The 13,191-nt window shown below is 39.6% G+C and overlaps 2 protein-coding genes across 3 annotated transcripts in view; both read right to left on the bottom strand.

Moving 5' to 3' along the window:
• Positions 1–5,287: 5,287 nt before the first annotated feature.
• On the bottom strand, positions 5,288–7,263 carry timm21 (translocase of inner mitochondrial membrane 21). The gene is made up of 6 exons (XM_028433210.1): positions 6,740–7,263; positions 6,349–6,411; positions 6,163–6,260; positions 6,009–6,082; positions 5,808–5,913; positions 5,288–5,699 (listed from the first exon to the last, which is right to left on the bottom strand). The coding sequence occupies exons 1-6, from the start codon at positions 7,050–7,052 to the stop codon at positions 5,607–5,609; spliced, it is 747 nt and encodes a 248-aa protein (XP_028289011.1). The 5' UTR covers positions 7,053–7,263; the 3' UTR covers positions 5,288–5,606.
• A 2,317-nt stretch (positions 7,264–9,580) lies between these two features.
• Positions 9,581–13,191, bottom strand: part of neto1l (neuropilin (NRP) and tolloid (TLL)-like 1, like) — a 69,168-nt gene continuing 65,557 nt past the window's right edge. The window contains exons 10-11 of one of the 2 annotated variants that reach the window (XM_028433141.1): positions 11,521–12,148; positions 9,581–9,668 (exon numbers count right to left, since the gene is read on the bottom strand). In XM_028433141.1, the coding sequence (XP_028288942.1) occupies positions 9,581–9,668; positions 11,521–12,148 (716 nt within the window). Of the gene's footprint in view, positions 9,669–10,617; positions 10,679–11,520; positions 12,149–13,191 lie in introns of those variants that run through there. The other variant, XM_028433142.1, reaches the window with a different exon arrangement.

The raw sequence follows: 13,191 nt of genomic DNA, 5'->3' as shown, positions 1-13,191 counted from the left end.
TACTTTAACTCACACACTGCACAGCAAAGCCTGTATGAGAGCTGGTCTGAATCCCTGCAAAAATCACTTACACTGGGCCTGAGCCATACAGGCTGTTGGAGAACTTACAACAACTCTCTTTTTATACTGTTTTACATTTAGCATGAGATCACAGAGAAGCACAGACATCACAGAGTAATGGTGCTGCCCACATAGATGTACACTCGACTGCTTTTAATTAAATAATATCTCATGTTTTGAACTGCTTGTTTTTTGTGTGCTGATGCAGTAATAATAATATTAAGGAATATATTCCATCAAGGATCTATGCATTATAATAACAAATGTACTATTAGAAAGAAATTGTTGATTTTATGAGAGTAGCAGCACTTATTATTGACAGCATTCAGAATTTGAGTGTAAACTGCTGAACCCCCCAACAAAAGTAAACGTGTAGCAGCTACAGTGCGTGCATCGGCTGTAATGGTGCGGCCAGGTGCATAAATACTACATACCATCACACTGAATTTGAAATACAACACTTAAGATATGAGTGAAGTCAAGAGGTCAATTCAAGAGGTTTTGAATGTGGCCACCAAAAGCGTGTGCACGTCAAAAAGGCTATACCTCCTCAATGCCAATTTTATCAAGACCCTTGAATTAAAGCAAGAAGTCTCGACAGAACATCTTTAGTATTTCATTAAAATTCAATGTGATGATGTACAGAGTTCAAGTGCCAAAAAACGACTGAGAACTGTGTGACATTTCATCAGGTTGCACTCCTGATGATTCAAGATAATGTCCAGCATAACTGAAACAAGAAGTGGTCATCTTCTCCTTTTCAGTTGCACATGCCTGTCAAAACCACTTTTTAACACAAAGCTTCTGCTTTCAGTGACCAGTGCAGTAAGTCTAAGACCAGTTTCCTCAGTTATTAAAAACAAAGCGAATTTCCCAAGGTTTCTTGAAACCGTAACAATAAATTAAAAACAGAGATAAGGAACAACCTATCTTGAACACATGTAACATGTACCAGGAAGGAACTACAGCTGAGAAAATGTGAGTGGCCTGTAGCCAGGAACTTGCAGGAAGTGATGACTGAGAAGGAGGGAGAAAGAGGAGGCTTCCTGACTCACATTTGGCCCAGTTTTATGAATGAAAAAAAGATCGAGGGTATGTTTTTATGTTTGCTTATGGTACCTCCAGAGACGGCTTCATATGGTGGTGGCATGTCCAGGTGGGAGAAGGATGTGGCTGGAGGCAGGGCTGTGGAGGGTTCCTCTACTGACAGGTCATCTTGGACACCATACCAACTAGGCCAGACGGATGTTTGCTACATGGGAAGGGAATCACACAAAAAAAGTTAATAATACACAAAGACACGCACTTGTTCACTGAGCTAATGACCCACAAAAAATGAATAAAATAATGCTTTCCCCCCCATCAGTACAGATCTAACTTTGTGCCTTTTAAGGACCAGCTTTATCAGAACGCAAACATTATTTAACATAAATCCACTGGTTGTAGATCAGGCCACATTTTGCCAATAGTCACGGAAATCCTATCTAAATAAATTTAACAATAAAAACTAGACTCACTGGGCTGGTTTTACTACACACATCTCTGGATTTGATACAACTGCTGCTGGTTATTGGATTCATGCGTCTGTTCTTCCAATGAACTTCAATTTAAACTCTGCTTCAGGGTGAAACTGACAAGAACAGGTCTAAACCCTACCAAAGGACACCACAAAGCAAACAACACAAAATTCTCAGAAGAATGGGGAACCACTGTTTCTTTGTTTGCAAACGTGGTGATAACCAGCATGGACTGTTTTCACCTCAAACCTGAACCAATGTATCCCTCTATAAAGCTGTTTACACTAAACGGCAGCTACTTCATTACATTACATGTTAATGTAAAGGCAAGTTGTTGTCTGCATAGTATTATGGTGTGACTCTTGTATTCTTATGACCATGCATGTATTCAGTCATTTTAAAGGAACAGTTCAAGGTTTTATCAACTGAGCAGCCTGTTCTTCTCTTAGTGTGTTTAAAACTCAAGAGTTTTTATCTATCCAGTTGTACTATTGAGAAAGAGACGGCACATAAATAAGGAGCACACAAGTCACCCATGGTTCTCAAGACTGATCTTGCAGTAATGTCTTAATTAGTTCAAAATTAACATCCTGTTGTTGTGGGTGTGATAGGAAACGATGCAGAATAATGAAGCGCAGACAGACCACAACAAGTTCAAGCTAATTACCGCAAATGTAATCTAAAGGACCATAAACACAGTCACTGTTAATGTAAAGAGCTGGCCTGGAACAAATAAAGATGAATATGAGTAATCAATTCATCACTTCTCACATCATTTCTCTCCTTTGTGTACCAAAAGTTTTTTGTCACAGTGAGTAAGACTGTTCAAGAGTTTTAGCATGTGATACTACATCATTTAGGTCCAAAACCCGAGCCGTTGTGGCATTCCTCCAGAAAACTATCAGGGTACAGCGTTATGGATGACCATGGGGCCTCCTGCTGCACATTCCATTAAAACCTAAACAGGGAACATTATACACCCGAGACAACAGAGGGGGAAACATGGGAGAGAAGAAAAGAGAAAGGTGTAGGAGAGGGAAAGGGAACAAAGAGAAAAACTAAAACAAGAACAGATTAGAGACAGGAGGAGAAGTGAGGGGTAAAACAGTTCAGGCAGGAGGGATCCTGAGCCAATAACAAGACATGTAATGAGGCATTTTCTGGAGCGCATGTTCTCTTAAGTCGGGCAGATGGCACACAGGATATCATAAGCGGTCGGGGAAAACCTAAGGCCACAGCTCAGTTTCAACAGAATCATTTTTTTCAACAAATGAGGCATTTCCTGTTGCACAAGTATTCCAAACAATGCTAAAAATATCAAGAAAAGAAATGAGAAATATCTTAAGAAGCTGGAGCAGAAGAAAAAAATGACTCAACATAAACAAATTACGGTCTTAAGCAAATAAATTAGCAGAGGCTGTCCTTTTTCTACCATTTATGATGTTTTAAATAACACAAGATGTAAATCTAAAAAATGAAAACAGGGCCGACTGCTGCTCCTTTCTCACTGATAATATTCGCACAGTCAAAGTACCCACACGCATGGTTTAAATTTTACAACACACCTGCCAGAGCCCTGACCTGCACTACCAGATCTCAGTCAGACAGACTTAAAAGAAAAAAAAAGTAAGACACAAGTATATACAAACCATAGAGGTGCTGTACCTATGACACTTCAACCACAAACTCCCCCATCATGTTGCTAAAAGTGAAATGTAGCCAGAGTAAAAGTGACTGACTGGAAACCGCGTGCCTTCTCGAAAGAACAAACAACAACTCCTCTGCAAAAATGTAACACAACCGTGACCTAATTTGCCTGTCTCTCCCTCACTCTTCTTACTCACTGTGCCATCCTTGGCACTCATGGCCATAAAGAGACTGCCTTCATTTAACCTGTGTGGACTCAGGCCACTGAAACCACTTCAGCAGTTGACAGCTGAATTATTCATTTCAAATGTAGGACGTGAGAGTGTACGCGGGGATGTGCACTTACGCTCTGTCTTTCACACATCTGATGAAGGTAGGCCCTTCCACCGACAATGACTATCTGAGCATTGCGAGGGTTGCTCAGGTATGCTGCCAGCTGCCTCTGTCTGGACCGGTACCAGCAGACATAGAAGAAAATCTTTATAATGATGAATATGATTACAACTCTGTAAACAAGACAGACAGAGGGACAAGTCAGACTTTAACTTCACTTTAAAGTAAAAGAGAAAACACAAAGATGTAAAAGTAGTTGTACTCACATATACCAGTACAACTCCATTTTTGTGTGGTGTCAATCACTCAGATGAGTCTCATAGCTGTTCCTGGACAAAAACAAACATTCAAAGACGTTCACTGAGTATTGTAATAATTTGATTATTAAAAACTGTTATTAGCTAAGTAGCAACTGCCGGTACACTCCTTTATTTACTCGATTATAACATTACAAAAACGAGTACTTTACATCAGCCTTTCAACTGACTGGGGCTACACTTTGTGTAATTTAAAACAGATGGTAAGTTTAGCATAGCAGCTACTCCGTTAAATTAGCTATCCAAACTTAGCTCAAGCATCCAAGACTGTAAACTTACTGTACATCCACAGCTCGGCCTGCCAGTTAACTGGAAAGGAGTGCCATTTCCCTCGTTTCGGGAACGTGATGCGAGCAGACCTCCAGGAGCCAGATGAGGCTTCAGCTAGTTTAAGCTAGGCTACCGCGTAGCAGGCCAGAACGACAACAGGCGCTACTCTATTTACCCACGCCGTGAATAAAACAACGACTAAAACTGAGCTGCCTGATACACACACCTTCCTGGTGTTATATACACGGTCATTAGCTAGTTATCCGACAAGGTAGTAGACACTGAAGAAACAACTTCACTAGTCCTGCAGAGTTTTAGCCGGCGCTGGCTTGATTAGCACATCCTTGTGTTCGATGCTCTGCCTTCGCTTTCACTGTGGGCGGTGTTCCTACGACGGCTGCTGCCTTCAAGTTTCCTGTAAGTTCCTCCACCTTTCCACAGAAGTAAAATTCCCTTTAAACCACCAGTTGTGCCATTGAAGTAATCGATAATTCATGGTACAGACCTACTTTGTGTTAGCCTGTGTAAAATAGAAACACGGCTATCTTCGACAGGTTTATTTAATTTATAATCATTAAAGAAAACATCTAAATAGAAACAACACTACAAACAGTGTCCTGTTTAAGATAATAAAATCGTTATTAATTAGTTATTCGAAACCATAAAATGTTTCAAAAGTAGTTTTCTATCATTATTGCCACAGCATTGCACTGAGGCCTACACAGATTTACTCATATTTCCGAGGGTCAGGGAAAGTATCACGAGCATAGACAAAGGGGTAAATGGGACAGAACAGTAACACCTATATGACCAATAATATCACAAATGAAAGATATCAGCATATATACATGTATCAATCAGCATTATTAGAAATGTATTCTTTATGTTAGCCGGTTTTCTTGGTTTTAAAGTAAAGCCGTTCATTTTTGAGTGCCAAAATCTATTAAATACACTTAAAATACACACTAGAAATCAAAAGGCCATATCAGGTAATTCCTATATCATTTCTTTGGCTCCATCTAGTGGTCTCTGTTTGATACTGCAAGCTGCTCAAGTAAAAATCTTTTTGTACCATCTACAATTACTTCTCAGAGGGAAAATGTTCTTTTTAAATAAGTACAGATGAAAAAAGAATAAAACTGATAAAGTTTTGTTGCATTTTTATGCATTTTACAGAAAAAAACGTTTTATTTCAAATTAAAAACATCAAGTTATTTCAAATTCAGGTCAACCTGTAGTCTCTTAGAGAACAATCAAATATTTCTAACTCCTGCATTGATTCATAAATCAATTTCACAGTCAGAGGATGATCTGTCCAAAGGACCGGCTCTTCACTGAATGCTGACCAGTGCAGTACATTATTGTACAAAAGTTACACCAGCAAACAAACCTGCTCTTTGGAGACATTTTCATAATGCTAATAAAATCAGTAAAGCAACCCCACTGATCAGCTGTTATCTTTTTATCTGTTGTCTTCCACAATGATGGTCCGCTTGGGATAGGTATCTATGTCCACAAATATATAACGAAACTCATATTTTCCAGTTTCAGGATTCTGTGAAATGACAACAAGGAAACAGAGTGATTCATCTAATCTGCAGTCATACATAAAACACATGTAGTTATTGGCTTCCTTGGCCTATTGTAAAGTAAAAGGACCAACCTCTTTTGACTCTGAGTGAACGGTTCCTTTCAGGCCTGGCTCCGAGCCCTCCATGTAAAACTTCAGTCTCATATGCTTGAGTCCGTCCTTCGAGTATTCCAGGTGACTGCAGAGAAAACACAAACACTTAAACAGTAATACAGATTTTACTGCATGCACACTAAAGCTCTCATCTTTTCTCTGAAGTAACAAACCCCCCACCTGACTTGCTGCCTCCTTCCTCGTCGGGTGGTCTCACCATAACACTTGATTGGCTCTCCAAATGCACCGATCACCTGCAATATAATGTACAGTCAGAGGCTGTCCTGAGCTTATCATGGTGTTTTTTTAGGGCTTTCTGTCATCTCCTCATCACCTCAGGGTGTGACCTGACTTTGTCAAAGGCTTTCCCGTAAACCTTATTTGGGCTTGAAGAAGAGAACAGCTCCTGGAATACCACATACAGCAGGCCACCTAAAACACACACACATCTCAGTGCTCATATTTGTGATAAAACTGGTGTGTTTGTAACTTTTGACGTAGCTGAAGTTGTAGCACTCACCCGTCACTCCAAGCCCAATGAGAACAACTATCAGGTAGGTGAAGTCTCTGCCTGCGTCTTTCACTGGAACACATGGTGTGTTATTACAGGTTAAGTAATGTAAACAGTGGTGGGTATAGTGTCAAGAATTTAAACAGGCAGTGAACAGACTGTCATCTGTCATATATAAGGACGACTTCAAATCCCTGCTAACACTTTATAAAAGGTATAAATAATGATAAATAGATTACACTTTATAAGATCATAACATACTGCAGTGATCAGTGATGCAAACTGCTGGTGCTGAGGAAAAAGTATTACTACTGATTGTAGTATATGATTTATTTATGATTGAATTGTTTGTGTTTTATGACATTAAAAATAAATGGAACCATTCTCCAGCCTTGCATACCTTTCTGTGCCGTTGAAGGCTTTGGGGTCCCGCTCTGATACCTGGACACGGACCTGTCTCTGTCCTCTGGGCTGCTTTTATTCCTGGCTGTAGAGTCCACAGAGATAAGCCTCTGTCTCTGCGCTTGAAAGAAGCAGCTGATCGCGGGTGAAGGAGCCCCTGCTCCTCTGTGAGGTCCTGATACTGTTGACAGGTTCCTGCTGGTGTGCATGAGCACGCTGAGCTGTGTGAGCCTGCCTCTGTGCACGGAGAGCTGTGTCGGTGCATGTTGTAGACTTCGCTGCAGAGCTTTCAAAATCTGTGCGTAAGCCATGATGACTGTTAGCTAGCAAGTCGAGCTGGTGTGTCCTCTAGCGCGGTAGGCCGCTAACTAAAGGTGTAAAAAGTATCGCGGCTGGGCTACCGCAGGTTATAGAGAAACAAACGTGACTTCTTATAAGACATTTATAGACAATTTAATGTAGTAACCTACAAGAAGTCAACAGCAGCTCTGTGTCACATATTACTGAGGCGCATGATGATGTCGTCACTCGCGCTTGACATTGACGTCACCTTCAGGGAACATTTGTTTTATCGACTGTTGGAGGGACGTGAAGCTTTATTCTGATAAAAAGAGTCACCACAATGAAGTCAGTAAACATTAGTTTATTGAAAACATCGGTCCAGCATTTTCTTAATGTGTTATCAAACTAATATGCCAATGAGTTAAAGAAACTCCACAATGTATTGAGTTCTGACAAGGAAAAAGACAGAAAAAAACAAATAAAAGTATCATTAAAAGTGTAAATAAATCAATGTTAGTTGAAGGTCCAGTTAAATTTATGATGTTTAATATCACTTTATTTCATACATCCTGTTCTGTCGTCTTCTGGGCTTTCGGTAGCTGTTTAGATATAAAAACAACCTGATACTCTACTGTAGAGACATCAAAATAGAAGATATGTGAGATCAGCAGCTGTTTCGTAGTTTGACAGTAACATGAAAACAATTTAAAAAACCTGATTCATATTTTTTTTTTCTTCATGAACAACTTTACATTAAAGGTACTGTAGTTTTAAAACGAAACAAAACTAAAAAAAATGAGTCTGAAATCACTCCATGGCTCATCAATCCTAGCCACGTGTGGAGGACAGGTCTATAGTCCGAAGCAAAGAAGGAAGAAAACTCGATGCATACATCACAAACCTGTGTTAAAAGAATTTTCTCATCACAACACTCTACATTGGTAAAGTTGCTCAGGGCAACAGTTCACTCAAGATGCACATGGGAGAGAAACCTTAGCTCCGAATGCTGTCAGACTCGGCAAGATGCAGAGGAGTGATGCATCTGTCTGATGTATCTGCAGAGAAATGAAAACACTATTACTTAAAGTCTGCTTTGGGCTTTTCTCATCTGCTCCCTGGGCCGCTTGTGATCCAATTGATTCAGACTTACTTAATTAGCGGTGTGTCCGCCTCCATCTATAAACTGGCAGATGAGTTTGTGACTTTGTATGTGTGTGTGTTTGAGAGAGAGAGAGTGAGAGAGAGAGAGAGAGTGAGGAAGAGAAAGACAGAGGGGAAAAAGGATGAGTATATGAAGAGTTAGAAAGAAGAGAGACAACACTTAAAGCAAGTGTTTACAGAAAAGAACAATATTTTATTCAGTATTTGCAGGAATATGTGTGTGTGTGTGTGTGTGTGTGGAAATAGAGTGAAAAGCATGGATGCAAATACATGACACAAAACACAGAAAAAAAGAATACACACACATATGGTGAACACCATTAAAACTGCCACAATAAGAAGAAAATAATCAGACAATGACGGTGTAACAACATGTGCACTGCTGTGCACAGAAGTTAAAATTGTAAGTGTTGATGCTCCTTCCTTGCCAGATAAATCCCATCAGGACAAACACAAAAAAGTCAGTTAAGTTTTCTTTTGGATACCTGGACTGCCTGGAATTATTTAGACCGTCTTATTGCCCTGCTCGATGAAATACATTCTTCTGGTTTTCCTCTGAAGTTCCAACAAACAGAGCAACATCTAAAACTGTTTGATCATGAGACGGTGTAGAAAGAAATAAGTGATTTTTATCGTATAAAGCATTAGTAAAATCAGCCCTGAAAGATAAGTAGAGTAACGGTAAAAACAGTCGTCCTTTCAGTTTGCTTCTGTATAAAAGTCTGTTTCAATATAAATATATGAAGCTCCTAAAATAAAAGAGAAGTCAAACAGACGGAAAAAATGATAATAAAAATGTTAATTTAAAATCTCTTTAATGGTTATGCTACGCAGCTACATGCAATGCAGTTTATTCATTTTAAAGATGCTTTTTAAAACCACATCCTATGCCTATATGATTAGTAGATGTGTATGTTTTTATATTTTTTTAATGTTAGTATGTTAATGCTCTAACGGATATAGAAGAAGCATGCACAAGCCAACTTGGATTTGATTTGTTATCCAAATTAATCTGATTAATCCAGCAGGAATAAAAAGGGATTAGTAATTAGTTCAGTTCCAATTGTCACTAAAATAAATCTGTCTAAACTTGACAAATGGCAAGCATCTATTAAAATCATAATATGCTACCAATTTGAAAAATACATGCGTAAAAAAAAGATGTTTGATCACATTGGTTTTGGAGAAATCTATGATCATGAGAAACACATTTCGGACTAAACTCTAAAGTTAAATGAGTTAAGTGTTGTAAAGGTCCACAGAACATCACAGCACAGAGCTGTCTGACTCTCACAGCATTAACAGCTGGAGTGACTTCATCTAGTCCTTCTGAATACACTCTGTATCCTTTCGTCAAAGTGTCCCTTCATCATCACCATCATCATCATCAGCAACATCATGCTGGTGTAAATCTCCGCTCCGCTTTTTCATATGTCAGTGACGCCCGTTCGTACTGATCCAGGATTGCACTATTCTCAAGAAGTCTACATGATGGAGACAATGCAACATAATGCAGAACATGAGCAGACACACACACACATACACATCAGGACAGCACATTTTTTTTTCACACTAAAAGACAAAAACAATGCGTAGCACTTCATGTGAAAACTCCATTATGTGCCAGCAGGAAGCAGCGTAACCTTTATCACTGTGTTGTGTTTTTACTAAATTACACTTTAAATTGAATTACATTCGATGTTTCGATATACATTTTGTTATAATGTGTTGTAAAATGTGCGTCTTCTTGACAGCACAGTCGTGGAGCATATACACATGAAATGTTACACACAGGCATAAACACTATGCTTCATAAATAACCAAACATAAAAATCAAATACTACAACTGACATAAATCATGCAAATCTACAGAGGACTTCTGTGTGAGTGTGTAAATATTAATAGAATATATAAATAGTCTCAGTGTGCTTTTATGTGTGTGCAAAAATGATGTAATTCTATGAAAACATCAGGGACTGTGTTTCTTTTTTGTGCTTTAATGTGACTTCGTGTACATCAGTGATCTAAATGACGTGCTGCAGGCCTACTAGGAGAAATGTGAAGAGGTTAGACACATTAACTGAAAGGATATGATGGAAAGAATCCATGCTAATGAAGATCCACTGAGATATTATGTATGCCTTCAGGGGAAGAGGACATACAGTAAAAACTTGAGCATCACAAAGACTTCAAACAAACTCACTGAAAAGGGCAAGATGGCTGCAAGCACAGAAACCATCTTGATGAAAATGAACGAAAAAAAAAAACAATAACCAAAAAATAAATAAAACAAAATAAAAATCTGCACAAAAATCACAGAAAAGGAAAACAGAACTTACAGAAAAGTAGATACTGACTGGGCAAATAATGACTGCACAACAACATATAGAGATATTGATTGTTGGATAAGGGTGCTTACCTTGAGATTGTCTCTTAGACCCTAGTTGTGTTGTACTCTGATTCATGTTTGCTCAAAGAGCCAATGAGGCAGAACCTGAAATGTCACGGCTCTTTCATTTAATATCAAACTCTTTTTGCATAGAGAGGTCAGAATGCATAATGTGCTACATAACAGCAATAAACTTCATTAGTGCTTTGAGAGTCTTGCATGCAGACTCGTAGAAAATTGAACACAATCAGGAAGACTCTGGGAAGAGCACATAGAAAGTGCATGCAGGAAAAAAAGTATTTTCCTCCAAAATAGATGCACTCTGATACCTTCACATTGTGTTTGTGTAAACATACACAGTTTGCTTTTCAAGCAGTCAAGGTGCAAGTACACAGTAAAACCTTTTTTTCCTCATAGAAAATCGTGTTCATGCCAAAATGTTGAGATACTGAATATAAGTCATATATCTTTCACAGAATACAAATGCATGTTTTTTCCTTAAATAATTTGCATTACTGTCTTCTTTGTGAGGCACCGATTCAAGCCCTTGTGTCAACAGTCAAAATAGGACTAAAAAGGAAATAACATCTGCTAAAATGAGGTCTGTATTCACTTAAAGATCTCTGACAAACCTCAAAACACAGCAGAGTTTATAGTAAAGTGAGCTTCAAGCGAGGGTCAATATGTTGAAGGATGAGCATGCAAAAAAGGGACATGTTTGTGTATCGTAATTTAGCCCTTTGTGATATTTTCAATGATAAAAAAAGGGGATTAATGCAAAAATGAAGGTTATCATAAATCTGAACAGAAATAATAAGAAGAGGGAGAACAAAGCTAAAATAAGAGAAACAAAAATAAATGTAAATATCACACATACATTTCAAACATCCCCATAGTTAACTCTATGGTTGCTGTTCTTCCCTCATCAGAAATCTATGGATACTGACCGCTGTACTGCCTTTTCGTGGCGTGAAAGCCGGTGGCTGGTGGTGGGAACTTCTTCCAGGTCATCGTCCAGGTCACATCCATTGTCCGCTGCCTCTTGTGAGTAGCTGTGCTTCATGACCAAGATGCTCCTGCGGTTTCCTGTGGTTGGCAGCAGGGGCCGCACTGACATGGGCGGCTGTGGAAGGTCTGTGAGCAGAGTGGCAGCTGCTGCTTCACGGGCGCTCAAGTTTCCACGGCTACCTCGACCGCTGAGTGACAGCTGGGATATGTGCGCAGAGCCTGGGTTGGAGGAGGAGCCACAGTGGTGATCGTGGACGCAGCGGGAAGAGGCACGGCGAAGGGCATGGTAGTTCTCAAAGTCTTCCGCCAGGTCAACTAAATCTGCTGAGGCCGCTGTGGGTGTTGTGGCACTCCGCAAAGTACACAGCTCATAGTGAGGCGGCTCAAAGACCTCCTGGAACATGGTGGGGTCAAAGTCCTCACGCCGCAAAATGTACTTTTTGCGTGGCTGTTTGATCTGGACAATGACAGAGACGATGAGGAGAATGAGGACGATGCAACAGGTGACGCCGATAATGGTCCCATTGGTGTTGTTCAGGTTGTCCAGGATGTTAGCTTTCCTCTTCTCTGAACAGTGGCAGAAACAGACAGCAGAACAGAGAGCATCGTGTCAAAATCTGGCCCTGAAAGGACTATGATTACAAACTATATTCACTGTTAACTAATCATTAGCTTCTCATTGTGATAGTCCACTCCTCAAGCATATCGGGCTAATCAACCTCTGGATTTTTCAATGGATTTTAGGAAAAGGTGCTTCATTTCTGGGGTTACTTTTGGGGTTAAAGAACCACTGGGTAGAATTTAGTGGCATCTAGTGGTGAGGAAGCGAATTGCAACCATCTGAACACATGCAGAAGAACCTAGGCTGGCAAACAGCTTTGCCTTAATGTTCCTTCTTTAAGACTAGTTAGTTTGAAACAGTCAAATATCAGATATTTTGTACACTAGCAAACTTATGAATATATTTAATGTTACTTTAATCAGCAAGCAGGTACCAGCTAATTAAGCTATCCTGCCATCATAGAGTCAAAGTACTGGCTAGAAATAAGAAGCCCACTTTAGTCCAATTATTTATAAAACTAGGATTATGCATCCAGGAGATCTGACATAAGCTGCACTGCAAGTAGCCATAGATTCCCCTAGCAACAGCCTACAGAAGGAGAACCCACATGTGAATGTATCTCCTAACAAATGAGCCTTATCATGTACAAGATAAAGGCCAGGACTCCCATAAGGTATCAAACAGATGGACAAAAAGGTCGTGCTGGGTCACGGCTATACTCTATTTATCAGACACCCTGACAAACAGTGTGTAGAAACCCAATTTATTGGGAGATCTGTGACATTTAAATGCTGCATGAACTTGCAGCACAGTGCACTGAGCTTCAGTGACAGTAAATGGTTACATTCAGACATGTAAAGAAGAAAAGGATAAAACTTGACATTTTTCCACTAATGAGGACAAATGTGGGGTTTATGCATTACTAGAGCGGAAAGCAGGAGGAAGACGGGGTAACAGGCTGGCCTCTTCTTGCTGAGTTCTGCACAAAACTCAAACTAGCGGGTAGAAAGGTGCCTCAGTCTGAGTGAGGAACAGGTCATCCAGCATT

Source organism: Parambassis ranga, chromosome 20 (genome assembly GCF_900634625.1).
Source record: "Parambassis ranga chromosome 20, fParRan2.1, whole genome shotgun sequence".
NCBI lineage: Eukaryota > Metazoa > Chordata > Actinopteri > Ambassidae > Parambassis > Parambassis ranga.
The sequence above is the reverse complement of the archived record's forward strand: the minus strand, read 5'-3'. Positions and strand labels throughout refer to the sequence as shown.